We start from the raw sequence: 24854 nt of genomic DNA on the forward strand, positions 1-24854 counted from the left end.
TGTCCCTCCCCCATTGCTTGACTTGCCCCCTCGACGAGGGAGCTTCGGCCGTGTTCGTATTCGCTGTATCCCTCTCCTCGAAACGTGAGGGCGGCCAGCTCAGTTGGAAGCTCGCCGCCCAGTCCGAGCGGCGGTGCATGGAGCCTTCGGACACCAGCTACAGCTCGCACTCCCGACGCCCGCAAGAGCCGTCAATTCCGAGCAAGACGTCCTCGTCCAGCAACAGGCTCTTCGTTTTCTGTGCCACCCTCGCGGCGGCCGCGCTGCTGGTCGCTTTTATCTTCTACTCTATCCATGAGGGTCACTCCCGCAACTCCGTCTACTTGCTGCAAGGCTGTCTGGCCATCGCCTTGCTCGAGAAGAGCTGGTGGCATTACCGCATTCGACAGCGGTTCTTGGCTCCACTGGAGGCGTCCGTGGCGGCGCTATTCGGCGGCACGGACCCCGAAAGACCGCGACAGAGCTCAAGCGAGTACGACCGCGAACTACGAGAGAGAATGGAACCCCAGACGTACGCGGTAACCAAATTCACAGACAGAAACATGAAGGATGTACGAGGCGCGACAGTAATAGTGGCACTGGTAGCGGCGTCTGTCGTCGCTGCAATTGGCACCATTATCGCATTGCTTACAGAAGACACCGTACTAGTGTGTGCTGCAGTCGGCTGCTTCACTGGCGTGCTGTCCGCTTGCTTCGCTCCGACGCCAAGCGACGGCGTCGCCATTCTGGTTCACCAGGGTGCACTCACCGTGACAGCTATGAACACTATGATCGCACACTACACGGGATCTGAGACACAAATGGCCATTTTAGACTACTTGTTCGTGGCTCTAGCGGGATGGGTCATCATCGTCATCGCGCGTATCGTTGCGTCCAAGAAACTCCTGGAGTGCTTCCTCATGGTGGCATTGGATACCGTCGCTCTGCTTCACGTGACAGTCATTATGATGGAAGTAGTGGACTTTGTCGAGCACCCGCTAGCAAACAATCTTCCGGGCGAATTGGCATCTTTCTTCGTTACAATTGCCTGCGCAGAAGTGGGTCACTATCTGTTCGACTTAGTGACGACAGAGTGGCTGTCTTGTTGTTTCCCGCGTTGAAGACACAGCTCCCCACGAACGTATGGGGCGGCAGACTTTATCTGTGTCGGTAATATTTCGGTGCTGCAGGCATGCCTTGGATGCATGCTGCGCCTGCTCGATACCGATGTCAGTACGTGAAACGTGGAGGCTCTGCATGAAGCGGCGGCGCTGTCGCAATTGGCGCGCTCATACATGAGTCGGATCCACGAGACAGCCATGGCGCCTCCGTGGAACCGCACGACGTTCACCAACTGGAACAACGGCATCATGGAGCTAATGAACCCATTCCTCGTCGGATGGATTGTGTTCCACCCGTACGCCAAGACGATCTTGGAGGCAGAAGGCGGCTATTAAGCTAGTTTAGATGTTAGGAGAAAGAGGCTGGTAGTGATAAATATTTATTGAGGTGGGTACTTTGTTAAAAGTTGTCATAGAACTTTATTTCAACTCCAATACGGAGCGTAGCACAGCTTCTACGACGACTCCACGACTTGTGTCCACCCACCTCCGCCATTTTCTTCTTTTTCAACAGAAGTGTCTGCAAGCTTTTTACTTTCGGTTACGTTCTGAACACGCTGTTCCCGCTCTTTTGCTCGTAGTTTTTCAGCAGCATTGAAGACGCCTATGTGGCAGTCCACTATCAGTCAGTGGACTGCTCTTACAAATATCGTCAGCTACACCGCACGCACCATTGGTTTGTTTCTTGCAGTTAAAGCATCGTGACGTTTTCTTGAAGTTCTTCAGCGCGCACGATTCGCAAAAGAAGTGACCGCAACTGTAACCACAAACCGGACAAGCGTTAGAGCGGAAATTAAAAGGCGCGTGCATCTCGATGGCCCTCCACGTACATTGTCTCAATAGCATTCCGGAAAGGTCCACGGCAGATTGTGCATGCAAACTGCTCATCCTCTTTCTTCTTCATCGCAGCTTTATCTTCGTCTTCACTTTCTTCATCGGGGTCTAATCCAAGTAGCAAATAGTCATCGATCTGTGACAAGAACATCACACATGCAAACAATGTCTATATGCACGCACCACGCCCCTCTTGCAGCCGCTTTTGACGCTTCTTTTCCTTCTCTGCGTACTCTTTCTCGATCTGCCATCCACTCTTGTAGTCGCCACGGTCGTGGAGGAATTTGCAGCTGTCACCGTAGCCGCAGAATCCCGTTTCCTTGTAATCCTTGCACACGTCAGGCTGGTAGTCGAACCGCGAGATGGCGCGTGCCCAGGTCTGCGCTCGGATGGGGCCTTGCGTGCTGCAGAAAGAAAAACTCACAGGTTATACTCATGATGTCGGTAGCTTTACTGCTTCCAGAAGACACGTACCCTGTGTATTTGTTCATGCCGACCTGGGATTCCTTCTTGGTGATGTAACTCTTGTAGGCAGCTTGGCCACGATACACTTTTCCACTATCGGCATCAGCACTGCCATCCTGATTCGCCTTAATACTTCTCTCCATTATGGCACGCGCATCACTACGACAGATACAGCACTTAACATTATTCAAAATGCCATAGACATGGTTGAGACTCTCAACGCATAACGCACCGATCCTTCTCCGTATCGATCTGAGTCTCGTAGGTGGCATCTCCCGCGTACTGCTGCGGCACAACCTCGCGTTCGGACTCAATCAGTCGTGTCTGCACCACATTCTTGGCCTTCTTCACGCCTCCAGTCTATAATTGCAGTTTTGCAAAAGTTAGTGGACGCAGTGGATCAGACTTGTGGTGGGCGTCCTACCGAGAAGGTGTTGATCGCGCGGCGGTCTGTTGACACAGCCACCACCGGCACGTCCCCGCTGACATCGCGTTCGCCCTCATTGTGCTCGTCTTCGTCCTCGGCCACGCGTCGGCGCTTGTTCTTCTTGGGCTTCGCGCTGCGAAACATGCTCGATGAGCTGAGAAATTCCTAGCCGTTTGATCAATCGGTTTTGAAAGGTGAGGTATGTCACAGACGCCGACATAGTGACTCACAGTGTCTGTAGGTTTCTTGCCTACTACATGTAGGAAGCGAAGGCGAAAGGAGAAGAACACTTCGGTTGCAGCAAAGAAATAGCGCCGTGAATTTAAGAGGTTATTCGTTTTGTTTATTACTTCTCAATCCCTACGCCGAAGAAGTGCAGAGGCGTTGGGATCTTCCCGAGGCTATTAAATCTTGGACGTTTACAGGGCACTGTTCTGCTCGAGCAGGGGCTCAAGGTTGCCGGCCTTGTGCAGCTTCTGCACGTCCGAGTTGCCACCGATAGACTTGCCACCCACAAATACGTTGGGGACGGTGCTCTGGCCCGTAATCTGTTCCAGGGCGTCCTGCTGCTCGCTGCCTCCTGCGACCTGGTCCAGCTCCACGACATCGTACTTGGCACCGAGCTGCGTCAGTAGCGTCTTGGTCTTGGTGCAGTACGGGCAGTAGCTCTTGCTGTAGACCACCACGGGGGTAGACGAGATCTTGGCTTCCACGGTTTCCTTGGCGCTGACCATCTTGAACTGCTTGTGTTACTTGTTGGCTCCAAAGCTAATCTAAATCTGGAGGCTTTTAAGCGGTTTTGAGCAGACTCTGAATTTCAGAGTGCCGAAAACCACCAGCCAGCCAATCGACGCGCCACAAATGGTCTCGTTTCAAAATTACCACATCAGATTGGACAAAACAATATGTCACATTTGATTGTATCACACGACAGCTTTTCACGTGGTCGGACATAGGTGTCGGAGAACTTCTGCGAAAATCGTTGATCACCACCATGGAGCTTTTTCTCACCCGAATTTCCGTCAAATGCCTCCGCCCTACAATTTATCACAGCTAGAAACTATAATAATGTACGTGTCATCGGTAAACTCTCATAGTTGCGCTTAGTGTTATTCGTGAGAATGTATTAAGTTAAAGTTTGCCGTGGACGGTGCCATGCCGAATCTGTCCGGAACACTTAACTCCGGGAAGTGATGGCGTAGCAGCACCTTGGATAGAGCGTTGTGGTGGATACAGTGGTGCACTGCAAAGGCCAGTTCTCGACCGAATGTGGACTGGAAGTCGAGCTCGCGGCCGTCCGCGGACAGCATGAAGGCAGCATGAACTGGCCGCGCCAAGTCCTTCTGTGGTAGGGTGCGAAGCGTCTTCTCCAGTTGCTCAATCTGCTTGATAGCCGCATGGCGGTCCTTCTCCACGGGTGTGTGGCGGTCACGGATATCATAACGCACCATATTAGAATCGCTCCCCTGCTGTTGGGCGGCCAGGAGCTCGAGTGGCTTCCGTAAATGGTCCAGCGAGTGCCGCGTGTGTTGGCCCAAAGATCCCTCGACGAGAGGGCTGTGAAAGGTGTACACAACGTCGTCCACGCTGCGGAGAAAGGCCTTATGCTGGTCCAGTATGGCTAGAACGCAAACTGGGGCCCCAGTGATGCCCTTCCCCATGGAGCTCACGTGGGTGACTTGTAGTGCACGGGGGGCGGCGCGGGCGGCGACGTAGAGAAATCGGAGCATGCCTGTGTCCTTCTGAAATGAAAAGAAAGATATCTTGAATCCAAGCAGGTTAATTGCGATACCGGTGGAGGATGATAAAATGGCTTACCGGTCCTTTTAAATAAAACGGTATTACTCTACTGAATCCATACCGGTACAGTACTGTATTACTTTTACCTCAAATGTTACAAAATGCTGATTATTTAACAAAAAAATAATCAGGTACAGGTCCATGTGTGTACCGGTATTGATAAGAAATCGCAATTGGCAAAAAAAATACCACTTTCGTGAAGACAACATTCTAGTGTAGCACTGTTCAGGCCTACTACACTCCTGGACACAATTTTACGGCCACCTCGTCGAGTGCCCATAACTCAGTCATTTTTTATTATTTGACGATGCGGTTTTCATACAAGTTGCAAAACATGCTTGAAAATAGCTAGTGTCAACAGACCCATCCGCATTTTTTTACTATAGCAGATCATATGGAGAACACCGTGTAGTCGTCACGATCTTACATTTCAAAATTCTCCATCAATATCGATCAAGCAGAGGTGCGAGTGCAACACGTTACATATAATACTATTATGTACACCCCGATGCAACTACTTTGAGCTCTAGATCCCTAGTGTCCATTTAATCGCCCACAGAAACTCAGCACATACAAATTTCTAGTCAGCCAAAATGACACATGTTTTTTCTTATATAAGTTTTTGTATTGGGCCGATGGTGGCCGTAAATTGTGTTCTGCCTGACAAATCTCTTTTTTGTATGTGAGCCTCCCTGTAACGTGCAAAACCGCGAGCGGTAGCACATCCTAGCTATTTTGAAGCATGTTTTGCAACTTGTGTGAAAACCGCACCGTCAAATAATAAAAATTGACTGAGTTATGGGCACTTGACGAGGTGGCCGTATAATTGTGTCCAGGAGTGTAGGACAATGAGCTGATAGTACCGTGTGGCTCAGATAGTGCTGTCGTTTCAGTTGATTAACCTCCGTTAGCAAACCTCTTTGTTAACAGCATCCCAATACCTCCGGCACCTTCTTCAACATTCGTTTGCCTACGTTAACCACCGCCATTACAAATTTTAAGTATAAAACTGTAGCACGCATCTTTGAAGTTGAGACCGCAACGAGGTCCGAGCGGCGCGGACCTTGACCATGCTTGCGACGGGTTTCATAGCTTCAAGGACGTCTCGATTTTGGCCTTTAGCGCAAAGGCTTTGGGAGAAGGAGGCCTCACTTTCGAACGCGATGGACGAACGTATCGCTGAGCCTCCGAGGCTGGGTTTGCACCACCAAGCGCCTGACCAAGCACAACAATCACCTGTGAAGATGAATCAAGCTCACCGGTTGCTTCTTCATCCAGGCGACGCTTACACTCAAGTTTGATAGCAACGTCTAATCCTGCTTTTGAAACTCCGTCGCACGTGCGGCGGTCCCCGCACTACCAGTTACGCAGTGCATTTAAAACACCTCCGGCTCGTACGGCGCGTCGAATGCCGACAACTTCTCAGCAGCGGCAGCCGCATCAGCATCAGCAGCAAGAAGGCATGATCAATGTTAGATCTCTGCAAGCCCGTCCGCGGAAGAAGAACCGGTCTAGTCTTGATTACCGCTTCAATATTGACCATGTAAGAGCAGAGCACGCGTTGCACTCCAACAACAATCACAGCTCGACAGCGAGAGGCCACTCCGACTCAAGTTCATCATTGCAAAGCTCTCCTCTTCATCGAGATCCAGCTTCGGAGCTAGCTGACACCTACCGTGGTTTATGCGCACCCGGTATACGATTCGAATCCAATCCACCTCGGCTTTTTACGACTAAGCGGCAACACAGACCAGTTCTGTGGATATTTGTTGATCTATTCGCTCACCCGAATCATTGGTACCTGTCGGACGCCGAGCTCCAAAACCGACACGCGGCATTCGCATTCTGCAAAGAATGCAAGCTTTCGATATATTTTGTGACTTCGAATCAAAAGGTGCTTCCTCACATGACAAAATATCACGAAGCTGAGATGACCGAGTACGAAGAGCAAGAACGTCAAGCACAACACGCTCGGTTAGCCCGCACCCTGACTTCGGCATTCGATGAAGCAGGTGAAAACCATCGTACAATTACTTCCGAACAGCAGGAGCATGTGAACATGCTACTGGCACGATGGATTGCTGCGCATTTTCGTCCACTGATTTTAATCGAGGACGAAGGATTTCTAGAATTTGTGGCGTATGTCACACTTAATCTTGGAAATGTGATCTTGAGTGTTCCAAAGCGAACTCAATTGCGAGGTTACATCGTCATTTTTGCCGGAGATTTAAGAGCCGAAGTCCGCGGCGATATTACGAAATCCTGTCTCTACTTCTCAATGACAAGTGATATCTGGACAGCCCGTAACGCCCGTAGCTATATTTCAGTCACAATTCATTATGTGAATGATATGTTTGAGCCCCGAAATTGGACGCTTGAAGTGATCGAGCTACCTGGAATTCATACAGGCGAAATACTAGCTGCGAAGCTGAAAGAGGTGATCGACAAATGGGATCTTTCTCTGGATAATTGTACGCGATTTGTTCATGACTCTGGGTCCAACATCGTAAAAGCCGCGGAGCTTCTGGGGTTTGAAAACACATCCTGCTTAGCACACGATATTCATCTTGTTGTTTCAGGAGCATTGTCGAAGACAAAGAAGTCTTCGGAGACGGAAACGCCAGATTGGACATCGATTGTGGACGAAGAGTCGGATTCAACCACGATCGTGTACGAATGTGACAACGACTTGAACGAAAATGAGAGATGGATCGATTTCGAGATTTAACAATTGATGAAGTTCTCGAATTTGCTGACACAGTACTGCTGGACCTGGAGAAAAGCGCGATGGAAATCATGCGCGATATCGTCCAATCTTTCCAAACCCTGTCGACGTATTTTAGAAGATCTGCTAAGGCGCACAATCGTCTTGCTGAGATTCAGCAGAAAAAAGGTGACAAGAACACGGCTGTCGTCAACATGATCATCGACTGCCCTACTCGATGGAACAGCTGCCTGGCCATGATGCAACGAAGCGTTAAGCTTCAAGGCACGTTGGACTCTTTCTTTCAGTATTTGTATTCTGAGGAAGGCCGCATGGAGTTTAAAGACACCTGCAATAAGTTGTCAAAGCCCAAACACAGGGATTGGTTGGCGATTGATTGTATGTATGCTTTGTTAAAGCCATTTGAGACGGTGTCAACACTACTCGGGGCCCAACTTTACCCGACACTGCCACTTGTGATGTCGAGTATTGATGCTGTACAGGCTGTTCTCGAGAATAAGTGCCTCATTGACAGTAAGCTAAACGCCGCTGGCAACGAAGCATACGTCGACGAGGTCCGTGTTGTGATGAAAGAGTGTCAGAGCATTGTCCTTCGAGTCTTCAGAGGCCGATTCGACAAGCTGGAGACTACTAACCTTGACTGGATTGGATACTTGGATCCCCGCGTAGCAAAGACAATGAGTCACGTGAAGCCGGAAAAGCTAGCAGAAACTCGCCAAAAGGTTTTGGAAGCCGTCGTCAATACGGCTGACAATGTTACTTTATCAGCATTCAATACAGAAAGCTCGTCACGAGAGCTATTGGCAAGCCCAGAGCCAGTGCTGAATCGAATGTTTGGATACAGCGAGTCTGAAGACAATTCGCCAGTGGAGAAGAAATGTGCTGATGAAATTGTCAAGTACCTGGATATTGCAAAAGCGCTGATCGTACCGAAAAGGCCCCAGGACTTTGATACGCTTGCGTGGTGGTCAGTCAATCGAGCAGCATACCCCAGCATCAGTAAGCTGGCGAGGAAGTGGCTTGGTGCTGTCGCGACTAGTGTGCCATCCGAGAGGGCATTTTCAACAAGCGGTAACATCATTACTGCCAAACGGAGCTCATTGGCGCCTGAGCTCGTTCGTGATCTCGTTTTTATTGCAGATAATTTGCACCGGATGAAGAAGATATATGCTAGTTCTACCTGATGTGTATGCAAGTAAGAACGCGCAAAAATTCCGAAGACATCGATTAATCTAGCGCCTAGATAAGCAATGTGTTACGATTTTCCGTTTTGAACTTCGTTGGCTCTCACGCTGCTCAGTCTCCACACCGCTTCGAACCCAAGCAAGCATGACAGCCGTTGTTTTCGCTGTATGTGAATCAACTGATGAAAAATCTACACGACAAAATCTTCGCAGGTGCTTTCTGCTTCAAAGCTGACATCGAGTGCTTGTTTGACCGATACATTTTTCGTTGTTATAAATGTAGCGACGGCATTTTACTAGTAGTAGTTGGCTAGCGTTGTTTTTGTAGACGCTTGCCTTCTTAGCTTGGCTTCGCGAAGTGGCACGCTCCGCGATTTAGGCCATCGACGCGTAGCTTTTGTAGTCCTGTTTTAGTAGTGCATTTAAGCCTTCTGTGCAATGCTGTGTAGAATCAGCGGCATTTCCTTGGTTGGTTTGACAGATGCAAACACTGAGACCTCTCACGCCAGCGCTATATCTTCAATGACATTCTTGGTCAGCGATTAATGTGTCGGGACCTCACCGTGTTTCTCAACGCACTGCTAATTTACGACCTACAGCTGAAGGAAGTTGATTCAGTAAAGTATGCCGCCCATTTCATCTTTATAGAGGAGCTAAGCGTCGATCTTCTGGTCTTGGCTCTCTGAGCGTAGCGCTCATAAATCATGACATCTCACAGCTGCGTGTATTAGTGCAGCGTCTACTCCATATCGTAAATTATCTACTCACATTTGTCTTGCCCATGCGGATGCAGTGTGAATAAACTTCTCTACGGCGAGTTAGACTTCCTCTAGCTACGTCTGCACCGCCTCGTTCTTTGCGAAGCACACATAATCCGACTGCTTAACCGTAAGCCTCCCGTGCAATCGAAGTGCACGCTGTAACGGGCCAGGTATTTACTCCGTTACTTGCTTACACTATAGTGTTGAGGAAGGTCGCAATAGGACGACTGAGTCTTAGGTTTAAGGAAAAATCAACTCTGACTTTATTGTAGGACCAAGGCCACAGCCCTGGCCACTCAAATACACGTCATAGTCCAATTGGCTAATAATGGGTCTGGCTCCCCATATATCAGCCAATGGCATGACAGCATTTCAGCACACGCTAGTCGTGTGCTGATGCACCTACTTATGTAAAGAAATCTACCTACTTATGTAATGGAGGGGCCCCTTACATTACCCCCCTCTTAAAGTTGCACTTACGCAACATAAGCGCTGATGAAGAACATTGGAGAAGACTGCTGGAACGGCGGAGACAGCGGCGACAGCGGCGACACTCGCGACATCAAGCCACTGGCGTATCAACAAGAGACACCACGCTCGGCAGCGAGCGTGCCGAGCGAGAAGCCATCTCAGACAACAGCTTGGAGGCCACCGTCGCTGGCGCAGGTGTCGACACACGTGGACTTCGAGGCGCCAGGTGAGGTTCTGGTGGAGTGAAGCTTGGACCTTTGAAATTGTCCTGAGGCGCATCAAAATCTCTGCGACGTCGTGTCCGAGCGGGTAATGGAGCATGCTCACGCGCAGTACGCGTGAGTTCGATTCCCACGGAGATCAAACTCCCGCGACAAGTGCACGAGCAAGTGTTTTTGCAAGGAAACGCTGGCACGATGATCACCACAGACGCAAAGACTGAGCGCCGACTGGAGACTTCCTTGTGCTTGGAAGATACGCTCATCGTGGAACGTCCACGATGTTCTAGCAGACACGAGGATCACGAAGACAGCGCACGAGGTACTTGAGACCGCGAATACGGGGACGACAACCACTTCACTCAGTTGACTGAGCGACGATGTGCGACTGCACAGCGTACGGAGAAGTATCCTGTAGACTCAGGCGACTGCGACGTCGGAATATAGGTGACCTGCGAGCTGGGGTTTCACTCGTCGTCGTGGAACCTCGCGTCACTCACGCAAGCACTCACTCACTCGCTCTCACTCACTCACTCACTCACTCACTCACTCACTCACTCACTCACTTGTTCACTCGGCTTACTCACCGAGTGGCTCAGCGGTACAGTGCCGAGTTCTCGTGTAGCTGGTCACTGGTTCCATCCGGCGTCAACTCCAGTTTTCTTCTTAATCATCACGGCGAGTGCCTCCGTGTACCCGCGGAGGCTGGTCGCCTTCTTCACCGCGGATATCAGCACCCGGCTCACTCACGCTTCGGAACGTGAGAGCTTCTCGTATTCGTTCACGATGTCGGGAACGTCTTCCCGCAAACGACTGCGCGGCTCCCAAGTATCTTCACCTGGGGGGGAGTCCCAGCCAACGCACGCGATAGTGTTGTTCCTTGTCCCGCAGGGCGCGACCCTGTGGAAACGCTTCAGTGTGACCGTCACGGGTACCATGACACTGGCGAAAGTCGTGGTCGACGATTCGCTCAACGATCCAGCGCTGAGCGCCCGAAGAGTCGATAAAAGGAGGAGGACCATCTCGCTGGAAAGTTGCCGCGTCACTCGAGGACAAATCAGCGTCCGGGATCTCGGACGGATGGTATCTCTTTAAACGTCCGACGTAGAACGTCGGATGTAGCCGTAGTGTCGAAGATATATCCAGAGTGTAAGCGTCATCAATGGTCTTGATCACCGTAAACGGCCCAATAAAGCGCGGCGCGAGTTTGTTCGCGCCGAGGTTGGTAGCCGCAGAGTTTCTGATACCTTCAGTCGACAGGAGCACTCGTTCGCCTGTCGTAAACGTGGCTGTGTTCTTGCGGCCAGCCTTATCAGCGTTCTCCTTTTGCTTGTCCACTGCGTCCTGCAGTGCGTCACGAACATAGCGGGTGACCGCTTGGCGCTGTAGTACGAAGTCGGAGACGACTGCGGAGTCGATTGGTCGCGCCGCATGCTTCGGCGCGTAGTTAGCTGGCGCAAGTGGGATCGATGCGGAGCGTGTCACTGCGTTGACCGACGTGGGAATAGGGGATACACTCGAGATATCATTAGCAACCGGTGTATGTACCGGCTGACCCAGTACCGGTGTAGCCGCCGGAGACATCGCAGATGGAGTAGACGGCTTGTCGGCAGCTTCTTCCCCACCCAGAGGGGAGACACACGGCGCTGTGGGATGGCCCACGGCGAGGAGAGCAGGGACACGCGGGTGTCGCGCGTTATTAACGAAGAAGGGCGTCAGCCCAGTCGACGCGTGTACCGCGTTGTTCAGAGCGAACTCGGCCAGTGGCAGAAACGAGCTCCAGCTGGAGAACGACGTCGCGTAGCTTCGAAGGACGTCTTCGAGGACGCGATTTACGCGCTCCGTCTGGCCGTCCGTTTCCGGATGGGCTGCAGTGGATATCATTAGCTTCGAGCCCAGTAGCTCGAAGAGCTTTGACCAGAAGGCCGACGTGAAGCGCGGGTCGCGGTCGGAGACGATAGATTCGGGAAGGCCATGATGCCGGAAGACAGCATCGAGGAAGTGCACCGCGGTATCTGCCGCGGTGATCGCATCCGACACCGGAATCAGGTGAACCATCTTGCTGAAGCGGTCTACGAATACCAAGACACCTGATCGTCCTTTAGCATCGGGTGGGAGCCCGAAGATGAAGTCCATCGACACCGAGCGCCAGGCCTCGGTGGCCACTGGTAGAGGGCGCAAGGGAGCCTGCGAAGACGCGGCAGGTTTCACGCGCTGGCAGGTCTCGCAGGTGCGCACCCACTTACGCACCCACTTGTACAGGTGTGGCCAATAAAAGTCGCGTGACACAGCGGCAAATGTCTTCTCGCGACAGAGATGAGGACTCTTCATCCGCTGTCCCTCAGCGATGCATGATCGGTGTACACCGCGAAGGTGTCCTCACCCAACAAGTACACTCTGAACTTGATCAGAGCGTAGCGCATCGCAAGGAGCTCCTTGTCGTGAACAGGGTAGTTGCGCTCCGCCGGCTTCATCTGCCTAGACTGGTAGCTTACGACACGCTCTCGATCTTCTTCATCGAATTGCATCAGCGCACAGCCGATGGCGAAATCGCTCGCGTCGCAGACGACGTGAAACGGCTTCGAGTCATCCGGGAGCGCGAGGATTGGGGCATCGGCGAGACTCTTCTTCACCGAGTCGAAGGCGGCTTGATGTGCGGAAGTCCACGACCACGACACATCTTTCTTCAACAACGAAGAGATCGGCTGGATCATCCGGCGTAATTCTTCGTGTACTTGTGGAGATAATTGCGAGACCAGCCACTGACGCAGTTCAGTGGGATTCTGTGGCGTAGACCACGCACATATCGACGACACTTTCTCGGGGTCAGCGCGGACGCCGTTCTTGCTCACAAAGCAGCCAAGCACCGGAATCTCCGGCGCGCAGAATATACACTTCTTCAAGTTGGCATACAGCTTGTTTTCGCGCATCACTTGGAAGACTTGCCTCAGATGCTTCAAGTGGACTTCAAGCGCGCTGAGGCCTCCCTCAGCGCGACTGTGTACGAAGATGTCATCGAAATAACTCGGTGCGAAATCGCGGAGCGGGCGCATCACATGGGATACCATGCGATTGAGTGTGGCGGGAGCATTCTTCAACCCTTGCGGTATAACAAGCCACTCCCAGAGCATACCACTAGGAGTGCTTACCGCGGTGAGCGGTATATCGCTCAGCCTCATTCGGATTTGGTAGAACCCATCGGTCAAGTCGATGGCGCTGAAGACCTCACTACCCGACATTGCGTCGAGCACCATGTCCTTCCGAGGAATCGGCGTCTGGGCAGAGATGGTAACGTCGTTCAGCTTGTTGAAGGCATGGACGATGCGCCATCCGCCCGTGGCTTTCTTCACACAGAAGGTCGAACTGGAGTGCGGCGATGTGCTCTCACGCACATGACCCGCCTTGCGGCGGCTCTCGAAGAAGTCATCGATAGCTTGGACCTGATCTCGCGGGAGCGGCCACTGCCGCGTCACACAATACTTCGAGCCGGGCGCGAGATCGATGTCGTGGCGAATTCCTCGGTCAGCTGGCAACTCAGCTGGGATCTTATCCGGAAATACATCTTCATATTCGCGGGCGGTCTCGTAGACTGGATTGCCGGATTCGCGTAGCGCGTCCCAAGACTGCGCTGCGAAGCGCTCCTCGCGGGCCGACTTCGGCTCAGCGCTCTTTGGGCGCGAGGGAGCGTCGCCGTCACTGACTGCATTCAATTCGAGCGACGCCGAATCGGCGTCGGTGATCAGGCAAACCTGTTTGATTTCATCGTCCTTGAGGCCGCGAAGGAAGTTCTTCCAGGAGAGACCTGGAAGTCGAGTGATCGACCCTGCCTCGCCAGGCGGGTTTGCAAGCTCGAGTGTTCGTCGGCGGCCAGAGGTACCCTCCACATACTCAAGCACGCAGACCGACTCCGTCGGTGAGCTGTCACTTGGTACGGGCTCTCGGCGAGGTTTCAGCCGACGCCGCTTCGACTTCCTCTTTCGCCGCCTCGAGTGCGAACTCGAGGATGATGAGTCGCTCTCGCTGGACGAGATGTCACCCCCCTAGAGCGGGAGCCCCTGCTCGACCGCGGTAGTGTTCAGCGGGAGCGTCAACTGCTCGACCACCGGCTCAATTGACGGGAGCCCCTGCTCGACCGCCATCTCGTTCGTCTGCGGGAGCCTCTGCTCGACCGCCATCTCGTTCGTCTGCGGGAGCCCCTGCTCGACCGCCATCTCATTCGTCTGCAGGAGCCCCTGCTCGACCGCCGTCTCGTACATCTGCGGGAGCCCCTGCTCGACCGCCAGATGGTCTTCATCCCCGCGTCGCCGCGGGGACTCGTCAGTTAACAGCACTGCGCAAGCCGTGCAGAGAGGGCCATCGCTCACTCTGTGCACAACGTGCGTCGTGGATGACCGGTCCACGACGGTGACGTGAGGCCAATCCTTTTGGGCGACCAGGAGGTGCGTGAACACCTCGCTCACATCATAATCACTGCGGCGCTTGACCGACCGGGCCAACCAGTCAATCTCTGGTTGATAGCGCGTAAGCCACGGCATACCCAGGATGCAGTCAAACGCGTAATTCATCTCAATGACGAGGAAGTCGTCGTTGCTTCGGAAACCGTCGAACGTGTACGGAAGGGTAATCTCGCGCCGCGCGACGCGGCGTGATTTCCCATCGGCCAACTTGACAGCGACCTCCCCTCTACCTTTGCGGACAGTGATGTCCGACGGGAGTACCGACAAGCACGACGCGCGGAAGAAGTTGTTGGTCACTCCTGAATCAAGGAGCGCTTGCAGAGGTCGCCGGGCACCGGCGACATGAAGACTGACAATGATCAATCTTGAATCGCTCGGCGTGGTGGTGGCATGAAAGTGTGCATGCAGCACAGGAGGGCTAGGAGGTTGGGCTGCCACCGGGGGACCCGGACCTCCATTCCAGCCAGTAGGGCGCCCCGCACCTACTGACCCTGGCCGTTTTTTGGCTGGTCAGAACTCACGGGCTCGACATCGACATGCGCAAGCACTAGAGCTGGCGCGCGGCACTCCGCCGCGCGATGACCGACCTTCCGACAGCGGAAGCAGGTGAGAGAACGATTGTTCCGATCACCGCTCCGACGCGCTGCATAACGCTGACGATTGCTCGTCGCATCGATAGCGTCGATGTCCATGGGCTCGGGCGCAGAATCCCGAGCAGAAGCAGGTAGCGCGTGAGCGTATGACGCTGCAACCACGTAGTCCTCGCGTAGGGCGAGGGCGAATGCCTCTTCGAGCGTAGAGGGGTCCGATCTTGTAAGGCAGTAGCGCGTCATGCCTTCGCGCATACCGAGCATGAATACATGAACCTGAGAGGCCATATCGATCGGCTTAGACACGATGCACGACGCGAGGTGTCGCGTCTTCTGGACGTAGTCGCGCATAGCCATCGTGCCTTGCCGAAGGGCGAAGAAGTCTGCCCGAATTCGGGATTCATCTTGCGGCGGCTCGAACGCGAGCCGAAGGTCACTCTGGAGGGTATCCAGAGTGGGGAAGACGTTGGGATCGACAACCAACTTGCCGAGAGCCCATTCCTTGGCTTTCCCAGACAACCGCGAGAGGAGGAAATGGACGTTCGCGGAAGGCGCCTCGATCAACCTCGAGGCGATGGCGATGTCGATCTCTCGAAACCAGCGATTCAGCGGAAGTCGATCTTCTCCGGCACCGGAGTAGGTGGACGTCTCTAGCTTCACGACGTCATTCGTGGAGATACGCGAGGGAGTTGACACTCGCCGATTCGCATCGGCGAGCTCGCGTTCCATGAATTCTTGTGCCGCAACGCGCTGCTCGTCGGGCGTCGCTGAGCGCAGCAGCGACGTGACGACGGCTTCTCCGGACACCGCCGCGAGGCGGTGGAGAGCTTCCCACTCGATCCGAGTGAGATGGAGAAAGGCAGCGTGGTCGAGGTCTTGGCTCATGTCGAACTTGGTCGTTGGAAGGACTACAAAGTGCTACCAGGTTTAACGGGCCAGGTATTTACTCCGTTACTTGCTTACACTATAGTGTTGAGGAAGGTCGCAATAGGACGACTGAGTCTTAGGTTTAAGGAAAAATCAACTCTGACTTTATTTTAGGACCAAGGCCACAGCCCTGGCCACTCAAATACACGTCATAGTCCAATTGGCTAATAATGGGTCTGGCTCCCCATATATCAGCCAATGGCATGACAGCATTTCAGCACACGCTAGTCGTGTGCTGATGCACCTACTTATGTAAAGAAATCTACCTACTTATGTAATGGAGGGGCCCATTACACACGCAGTCTGCTGAATCCGCCGATCTCATTGTCTTGTATCTGTGTGTGTTATCCTCGTCGTCGCAGTTGGTCTTGAGCTGTCACTGGTGCTACAGGTACGACTTTAAAAGCTTCTTCTCGTGCTTGAGCGCGGCGCATTTGCACTTCGAGGTAGGAGCTCACCTTTTTTACTTCAAATGTGAACCACATTCATGGAGGTAAACGCAAGTTTGAGGGCAGGTAATAAAACCTACGTGGAGGTGTGGAGGTTCAGTAGGTTTCGAATTTACGACGGCAGCTCTAGGCTCAGATGAGCAAAAGTCAGTTCCTTTTCTTTCACTTTTAATCTCCTTCCAACCCCCCTCAGCCACTTCGACCTACCAGTCGCAAGCAACACGATGGACATTCATTGGCTACTAAACGCAGCAGACAACGATATTGGGGATTAGGAGCATGACACAGACTACGAGTCGGAGGGAGTTATGATGGAGTCACACAGCAACCCTGCGCTAGAGGAAGTTGGCTTCCGAGAGTATACAAACTCTCAGTGAAGGACAGCTCACAGGTCCCGAAGTGTCCAATTTCAGGTAAGTTGTAAACTGAATTTATTTATAGGTAGGCTAAACTTGAGTTAAGTATACAAACTATAAGTCACCTTTAGAAAAGCTATGTCGTCAGCCAATGGTTGGCATCGGACGACCCTGGTTCCGTGTACCAGATATCCCAAAGTGTGACGTGTCACACTTCATGTAACTAGGGGTACACTTGGGGCAGCGTACCCCGTTACATTCTCCCCCACTTAGATTCGGTTTACCGACCAATCAGAATGAGGGAGTGTGCGTCACAAACTCTCATTCTCAAAGTCGAAATAGATCGACTTGGCTGCGCATACGCGGCGGAGGCTCACTATCCAGTTAAAGCCTCGAGCAGCGGTTGAGCCTGTCTCCACATCGACCTTTAGCATGCCCCGCGGCACCGCGAAGAGCAGTGTGAAAACACGCTTCAATACTGCTGCCGAAGAGGCGCAAGCCAAGAGCACTAAGCCTCACGGCAAAGGCTCTGCACTCAAAGAGGCTTCTAAGGTGGCCTCGGAGGCAATCGGCTCATCTGGTGACGCGGCTGCGAGCAAGCGCCGCAGTCCTTCACCCTCGGTCTCGCCAGACAACCGGTCGAGCCCACGGTTCGCTGACGTAAGTTTGATTCGGGCAGTGAGGACAAGGCCGAGTCCGGGAGCATCCTGTGGGCTCCGTTGGAGGGCACACTCCAGTGCCCAGCGAGCACGACGACGACAGCGTGCACTCGCTCGCTAGTGATCACGGTGATCACAGTCCCAGGATGTCTGTGTGCTCTTAAAGTCCTGCCGTCAAGGCTAAGGGCTCGCCCGAATCTGGCGACGACGAGGGGGAAAAACCTCTCAAGCATCTCTCGCTCGCCGAGGGTCTTGCACGTGCTAAGGCCGCCAAAGTTGAAGCCGTCAAGCCCTCTAAGAACCGTACGCCTTCGAAGCCTCCACTCCGCAAGGAGAAGGAGACTGGGTACTCCTATCGGAACCTCTTCGGCTCCTCAGATGAAGAGGAGGAGGAGGAGGGGGAAGAGGAAGACGATGCTATTCCTGAGCCACGAGAGATCACTAACGACCTCGAGCAGCAGCAGGAGACCTTCCAAGCTGCCCAGCAAACGCGTGGGGTCCGGTGGTGGCACCCGTCACCCAGGGAGCTGCCATCAACTCAAGTGGGCATTGGTCTTCCGAGGAGAGCTCTGGGGCTGACCTCTTCCTGGATATTCTCTTCGCTCCTCGTGGCCTTGTTGGTGGCCACACTTCTAAGGACGTTTACTAACGTACCCTGATCCAAAAGGAGCGGTTGTTTGTCGACAACTTGGAGGCGGCCTGGTGCGGGCTTCTCGCGCCGCACCGAATCCCTCTAAAGGACTTCACGGCATGTCGTAAGAAGCCCGAGAACCGGGGTGGCCTCTACCCTCTCTGGGGCTACCCCTGGGCTCTTCCCGAGAGCTGTCCCAACTGGAACTCATGTGAGGACATGTTCTAAGCGTTATTTGAGTCTCTCAAGTACTCACCCTCGAAGTTACGGGAGCTCCATGAAGATCAGCTGCTGTCCCGCATCCTGATCTTCGAGTCCGATTCGTCCACTCGGTCAGCAAGTGCATGCTTCCAAGGGACATTATGAAGCACGCAGCTTCTTGCGCTCACGATGAGCGCGGGTACGGAATGTCGTCAGCGTCCGTACCCCGTTCGGGCAAGAAGCCCCGGGATACTTATGAAGCTGCCGCCGCTTCTATTCCCAGATTGCGACAGCCTTCGGGAAGTCAATCAGGAGCCGTCTAATCGGCTCCCACGACTTCTCAGAATGAGCATAATCCCTCCACTTCACGAGGAGCTGTCGCTTACCGCGACGCCGTTGCTCCTGAAACATCCGCTCCCCGTGCTAGTGGACTTCTCCGTTCCGGTCAAGCATGCTCTCGTACGAGTACGAGTACTCGGCGCCTCCGGAACGCTACTCTCGTCCGAGTGCTTCTCCTGCGGGTCCGACGCAGGGCCCTGAGATTGACCGCCTCCGTCAACGCGTCCTCGTGCTTGATAATGCACTTGGTCTTGAAACTGGCGGTGATGCTGCCGCCCCGGCCAGGAGTCAGGGCGTGCTCGCTCGTGCTCGGGCCGCCTGGACCCGTTGGAGAGGGAGGTCTCGAGCCTGCATCTGCGGGTGGACCGGCGGGCCTCTTCGTCCGATCTTGACGAGGCCTTCCTTATGATCCGACATATCGAGGCTCTGCTGCCACGTCCGGAGCCGCATTCGGCGCCCTCCCAGTCGTACGCGTACGGTGCGTACCCGACGTACTCGACGTACTCGGCGTATGGCTCTGGGGTCCGCTCGTACGTGGCCCCTCCGGCGAACGGTCTCGACCTCAGCCTTGTTGCTCAGACCGAGGCTTGGGTGCCTGCTCCGACGTCCTCGTCGACGTCTGGGGCTGGTCCTCGCTTCGAGGGGTTAGGCCAAGGTGGGTCTGCGAGTCAGCAACCCCCTGCGGATCATGATACCGCTGAAGACGTCCAACGTAGAACGCCGGATGCGTCGTCATTGACTTGGTCAGGCCGATGGTGTACGACGCACCATGCATGGCCAGGACTGCGAACGGTCCAATGAAGCGGTGCTTCAGCTTGTTGCAGCCGACAGAGCTGACAGTGTCAAGAGGTAGGTTTCTCGTGTCTAGTAACACTAAGTCCCCCACTTTAAATATACTTAAGTTTCCTCTTCCATGTTTGTCTGAGTACTCCTTTTGTCTATCCTGGGCCGCTGCCATGGCATCGCGGACCCTGCTGACAGCTCAGCTTGGTATCCATAAAGGATTCCACTTGTTTCCGCAGCGAAACTGGTCTCACACCCGAGACCTAGGAGGAAAGGGCTTTCTGAGCCTCTCCCCCTCTTAGAATAGAGGAGTCAGTGTCTCCTCGAAGAGTGAGAGGCACTCTGGGGTGACGGAAGCCGTTCAAGTAGAACGATGTGAACCCCGTGGACGCGTGCACCGCGTTGTTGAGCGCAAACGCAACAGCTGGAAGCTGCGTCGACCACGTACGTGGTGCTGCCGCGCACACACTGCGCAGGGTGTCCTCGAGCACTCGATTGACGCGCTCTGTCTGGCCGTCTGTCTGTGGATGATCCACAGTGGACATATGCAGACGAGTTCCCAGTAAAGGAAACAGCGTTTTCCAAAAACGCAGCCATGAACCGCGGGTCTCGGTCCGAGACAACCGTCTCCGGGAGACCGTGATAGCGGAACACGCCATCGACGAACAACCTTGCGGTTTGTTCGCCCGTAACAGTAACGGGAACCGGAGCAAGATGTACCATCTTGCTCGGCCGACACACGAACACCATAACTTCGGTGTTGCCGTGTCCGTCGGCGGAAAGCCCAAAGATGAAGTCAAGGCTCATCGACTTCCAACAGTCAGCCGGTACGGGCAGGCTCTGTAGTGGAGCCGAAGAGTGCTCTGCGGGTTTGACCCGCTGACATTTTTAACATGTCTTCACGTATCGGGCGACCCATGGGTCCACCAGAAGGCCTGAGAGACCGACAGAAAGGTCTTCTCGCGGACCAAGTGGCCGCTGGAGGGCGCTTCGTGCGCCTCCGCGAGGATGTCAAACTTCAGATCCTCGTCGTTGGGTACGACCACCCTTGGAGGTTCATTGGGCTCCACCCGGTAGTAGAGGAGGTCATCCTTCAGCTCATATCGGTGGAGCCGTGAGCACTGTCGCGACGAGAACCAGTCGGACTTCGCGCTCGCTCCTGCCGTGAAGAACTGGACGATAGGCACGACAGCCTCATCGTCCCGATACGCCATGCGTATCCGATCATATAGATCCGTTGTCACCCGTGTGATGTGGGCCAACTCGTAGTCAGGACGCCGAGAGAGGGCGTCCGCAAGCACGTTGAGCTTGCCCGGCTTGTATTCGACGCGGAACTTGTACTCCGCGAAGAAGGACAGCCACCTCGCCATCCTTTGGGAGAGGTGAGGCGAGTTAGTCGCCGTCCTCAAGGGAGCGTGGTCTGTGAAGATCGCAATGAAATATGCCCTTGTCGTGGACAGGGTAGTTCCGTTCGGCGGATTTGAGCTGCCTGGACTGGAACGAGATGACTCGTTCATGTCCAGCCGTGTCGGCCTGCAGCAATGCACACCCGATGGCGTAGTCGGAGGCATCGCAGACGACGCTAAACGGCTTCGTCTCGTCCGGCAGGGCCAGAACAGGGGCCTCTCGGAGACTGGCCTTGATGCTGTCAAAGGCATCCTGGTGCTCTTGCTCCCAGTGCCAGTCGACGTCCTTTTGAAGGAGGCCCGACAAGGGCTTAGCAAAGCCCGCGTACCCCGCGCTGTACTTGTGAAGGTAGTTGGCCAATCCCAACCACTTTCGGATATTCTTCTGGGATCGGGGCGTTGGCCATACTGCTATGGCCTTGACCTTGTCTGGGTCAGCCCGAACGCCCACGTTCCTTACGAAGCAACCGAGAACTTTAATCTCTGGTGACGCGAAAACGCACTTGTCGATGTTGGCGTAGAGCTTGTTTGCTCGCATTACGCCCAACACTCGACGGAGGTGTTCTAGATGCTCCTCCATGGTCGTCTTGCCTCCCTCGGCACGGCTATGGACGAATATGCCGTCGAAGTACGTCTGTACGAAGGTACGCAAAGGGCGGAGCAATTGCGTCACCAGGCGATTGAACGTCGCCGGGACGTTAGACAAGCCCTGCGGCTTGACGAGCCACTCCCAAAGCATGCCGCTTGGAGTGCTCACCGCGGTGAGCGGGATGTCGCTCTCTCGCATCAGGATCTGGTAGTATACGTCTACCAAATCCAGCGCACTGTACACGGCCATGTTGTTTAACAACACATCCTTTCGTGGGTTTGGTGTTTGGGCCGGCACCGTCGCGTTGTTCAGCTTTTATAAGCATGGGCTAGACGCCACTTTCCGCTCGGCTTCTGAACGCAGTTGGCGTCGAGTGCGGGGATTTCGACTCTCGCACCATGCCTGCCTTTGCTTTCGCGGCAAAGAAGGCATCAATGACCTCGCACTGTTCGCGCGAGAGAGGCCATTGCCTCGTGACACAATACTTTGTGCCAGGCACGAGATCAATCTCATGCCGCACACTCGATCCGGTGGGAGTTGGGTCGGTGGGTGTTTGTTCACCACGTCCGCATACTCCGTCACCAAAGGATACACCGGATCCTTGGGGTTCTTAAGGATCTCAGAACCCAAGCGCGTCTGACGCTGCTTTTTATGGTCTTCCAGGACGTTCTCGTCCAAGACAGAGAAGGAGTTCAGCTCCTCCCGAGTGGTCTCAGGTCTCCTGAGCACCATCTCGGCAACTTTTCTAGCCTTGAGGTTGGCCAGCAAAGACTCGACCGTCATTTCCTCGAGGTTCAGTATCTCTGCAACCTCTGGCAACGGTTCCAAGTGAGCACCAGATATCTTGACGGGTAAACCGGTCTCGTCATCGAAGATGTGATAGCACTCTTCCACCGGCCTTGTCGGAGGAGCCCGGGCCCTGGACTCCGAGTCGCTTGAAGCGAGGCGATCTGAACGAAGTTCGGATCCGACTTGTGGCGGCAGTGGCGTCGTCGTCGACGGCGACCGTGACGTGGAGCTTTGCTACCCACGTTTGGGGATGTCGGCGCTCCGACATCCGAGGCACTCGTGGCCTCGTGTGGTACTATGGTACCCACACAGGAAGCGTGTTCGACGCCTTCTTCTTCAGTTAAGGTCTGGGCGACCGTGTGTGAAACTCTGTTACCCACCTTGAACACAATATTATCAGTGTTCGTGACAGCTGCAGCTGTCTGCGGAGCTAAGTTACCCGCTTGTGGACCTAAGTAACCCACTTGGCCGGCGCCTCCTCTGGGCGCTGCCACCATCGAAACATCCGTGGAGTCGTCATATTCGTCGACGACTCCCAAGCATCTGCCGGATGCTTTGGTACCCTGGCAACCCTTGTGGGCGCCCCGGGTCCTGACAGAGGTGGGAACATGACTCACCAATGCTCTGTCGGACTGCGCAGGGCGGCGAACACTGATTGCCTTGCCTCGCCAGTCGATCTAGGGCTCGTGCTTCACAAGCCAGGGCATGCCCAGGATCATATCATATGGATCCATATCGAGAACAGTGAGCTGTTCGAGGCTATCAAAGTCTTCAAACTTGACGGCTAGATCCACTTGGACGTTGGGGACAGTGACGACCTTCCCATCGGCCATCCGCACTGACACCGTCCCGTTGCCCTTGCTTTCTCTCAATGCATCGGACAACTTGTTGCTATTACGAGCAACCGTCTGGCGGCGTGCGAAATTCTTCGACGCCCCAGAATCGATCAAGATCCTAAAGGGATGATCATATCCCCGTACACATCCGTGTAATACGAGCAACCCGCCGCTGCTCTTCGCCGATTCGAGAGTGCGAAGACTCTCAAGGGCTAAGTCCCCGTGGTACGAGCCATCCGCGCACCCATCACGAAGACTTAGTTCTTCCCCAGTAGGGCGCCCCGCCCCTACTGGTTCCCGGCGTTCCCCTGTCCCCGAGATCCTGGCTTCTGCCAGCGACTTTTGAGGACGGGCTGGGGAAAGACCGTCTGCGGAGTCTTTCCGCGGGACAGTCGCGCTTGAAGTGGCCCATATTCCCGCAGCCAAAGTAGCGGATGTCACGCTGCTCGGCGGACCCGAGTTTCATGGGAACTGGTCTGTTGGGGCTCGCTCGACCGGGAGTCGACAAGGAACTCCCAGGCCACGCTGATGCCGGCGTACGCGCCTGGCGATGGCTGTGCTCTTCCTGAAGAGCCACTTGGAACGCCTCTTCAAGGGTGTTTGACTGCACCAGGAGCAGCTGAGTGCGCGCGGGGCCTACTCGAAGGCCGTCCATGAACACAGTCATCTTGATGTGTTCGCTGAGTGGGTTCTCACTAGGGACGCCGTGAGTTCCCGTATCTCTTGCACGTACTCGTGCAGCTCACGCCTCCCTTGCTTGCACGAGAGGAAGCGCGAGCGCTGGCGGTACTCGTAGTTCGCCGGGAGGAACGCGGCTCGGAGCTGTTCACACAGCTGAGCCCAGGATGTAAAACATCCAGGGGATGTTGCCTTCCGTGTGTACACCCAGCTCTTAGCACGGCCGCTAAGGTTGGAGAGTGCAAAAACAACACGAAGTTGCTCGGTCGAGATCAGAGCCGCGTCCATCGCGAGCTCTACTTCTCGGACCCAGAAGTGAAGGCTCTCGCCTTCCTTCCCTTCATACGGCTTAACCTTCAGCCGTATTGGCTTCGGGTGAGGCGGATTCGCTTCCGCCGCCGGGGCCTGCATGTTCTCCCGCACATGCGCGATGAGCCCCCTGCTCGTACGCGTCAAACGCATTGACGCGCTCGAGCGGCTCGGCCGGTGTTGACACCACCAGGCTCTGCAGGGCCTCCATCCCGAAGATGCCTGCCATCTTCCGATCCGACTCGAACTGTGAGTCGTTCATATGGGAGAAGTCGTTCCTGTCCATAAAACGAGCTTCGGAGAGGTTCAGGTAGTCTACCCGCGGTGGCGTGGATTAACTACGAGTGCTGCCAAGTGTGATGGGGTCACACAGCACCTTGCGCTAGAGGAAGTTAGCTTCCGAGAGTATACAACCATTCAGTGAACGGCAGTTCACAGGTCCCCTCTTTATCAAAAGGGAGCGAAGTGACCTATGTAAGGTAGAATTTAAACTGAGTATATTTATAGGTAGATAAAGCTTGGGCTTATAACAAACTATAAGTCACCTATAGAAATGCAATGTCACCAGCCAATGGTTGGCTTTAGACAACCTTGGTACCTTGTACCAAATATCCCGGAGTATGACGTGTCACACTTCATGTAACTAGGGGTACAGTAAGGGCTACGTACCCCGTTACAAGGTGCTTCCACGTGCGACCTCATCCCAGGCCATCCGTTGACGCGAGCTCCGAGCACTAGCTGCGCAAGCTGCCGCCAGTCCTAGCCAGCGCAAATTACTCCGGCAATACGACTTATTTCTCCTCGTTAACGTTTGCACATAGATCTCTTGCAACAACCGCCTTAAGACTTGTGTCCGTCTGCAAGCGTAGA

The 24854-nt window shown here is 54.2% G+C and overlaps 4 protein-coding genes across 4 annotated transcripts; 1 reads left to right on the top strand and 3 right to left on the bottom strand.

Annotated features, from left to right (window-relative positions):
• Nucleotides 1-137: 137 nt before the first annotated feature.
• PITG_04904 (uncharacterized protein) lies at nt 138-1062 on the top strand (the record flags this gene model as incomplete). The annotated part of the gene is made up of 2 exons (XM_002905560.1): nt 138-902; nt 982-1062. The coding sequence occupies 2 exons, from the start codon at nt 138-140 to the stop codon at nt 1060-1062; spliced, it is 846 nt and encodes a 281-aa protein (XP_002905606.1).
• Nucleotides 1063-1355: 293 nt separating this feature from the next.
• PITG_04905 (uncharacterized protein) lies at nt 1356-2989 on the bottom strand (the record flags this gene model as incomplete). Its single annotated transcript, XM_002905561.1, has 7 exons — nt 1356-1429; nt 1772-1857; nt 1931-2042; nt 2118-2338; nt 2409-2558; nt 2632-2759; nt 2824-2989. 7 exons carry the CDS (start codon nt 2968-2970, stop codon nt 1356-1358), a joined length of 918 nt encoding a protein of 305 aa, XP_002905607.1.
• A 127-nt stretch (nt 2990-3116) lies between these two features.
• PITG_04906 (glutaredoxin) lies at nt 3117-3595 on the bottom strand (the record flags this gene model as incomplete). Its single annotated transcript, XM_002905562.1, has 1 exon — nt 3117-3595. The coding sequence occupies one exon, from the start codon at nt 3558-3560 to the stop codon at nt 3246-3248; it is 315 nt and encodes a 104-aa protein (XP_002905608.1).
• A 340-nt stretch (nt 3596-3935) lies between these two features.
• On the bottom strand, nt 3936-4587 carry PITG_04907 (uncharacterized protein; the record flags this gene model as incomplete). The annotated part of the gene is made up of 1 exon (XM_002905563.1): nt 3936-4587. One exon carries the CDS (start codon nt 4554-4556, stop codon nt 3936-3938), a length of 621 nt encoding a protein of 206 aa, XP_002905609.1.
• Between the last annotated feature and the right edge of the window lie 20267 nt (nt 4588-24854).

Source organism: Phytophthora infestans, genomic scaffold (genome assembly GCF_000142945.1).
Source record: "Phytophthora infestans T30-4 supercont1.6 genomic scaffold, whole genome shotgun sequence".
Taxonomy (NCBI): Eukaryota; Oomycota; class Peronosporomycetes; order Peronosporales; family Peronosporaceae; genus Phytophthora; species Phytophthora infestans.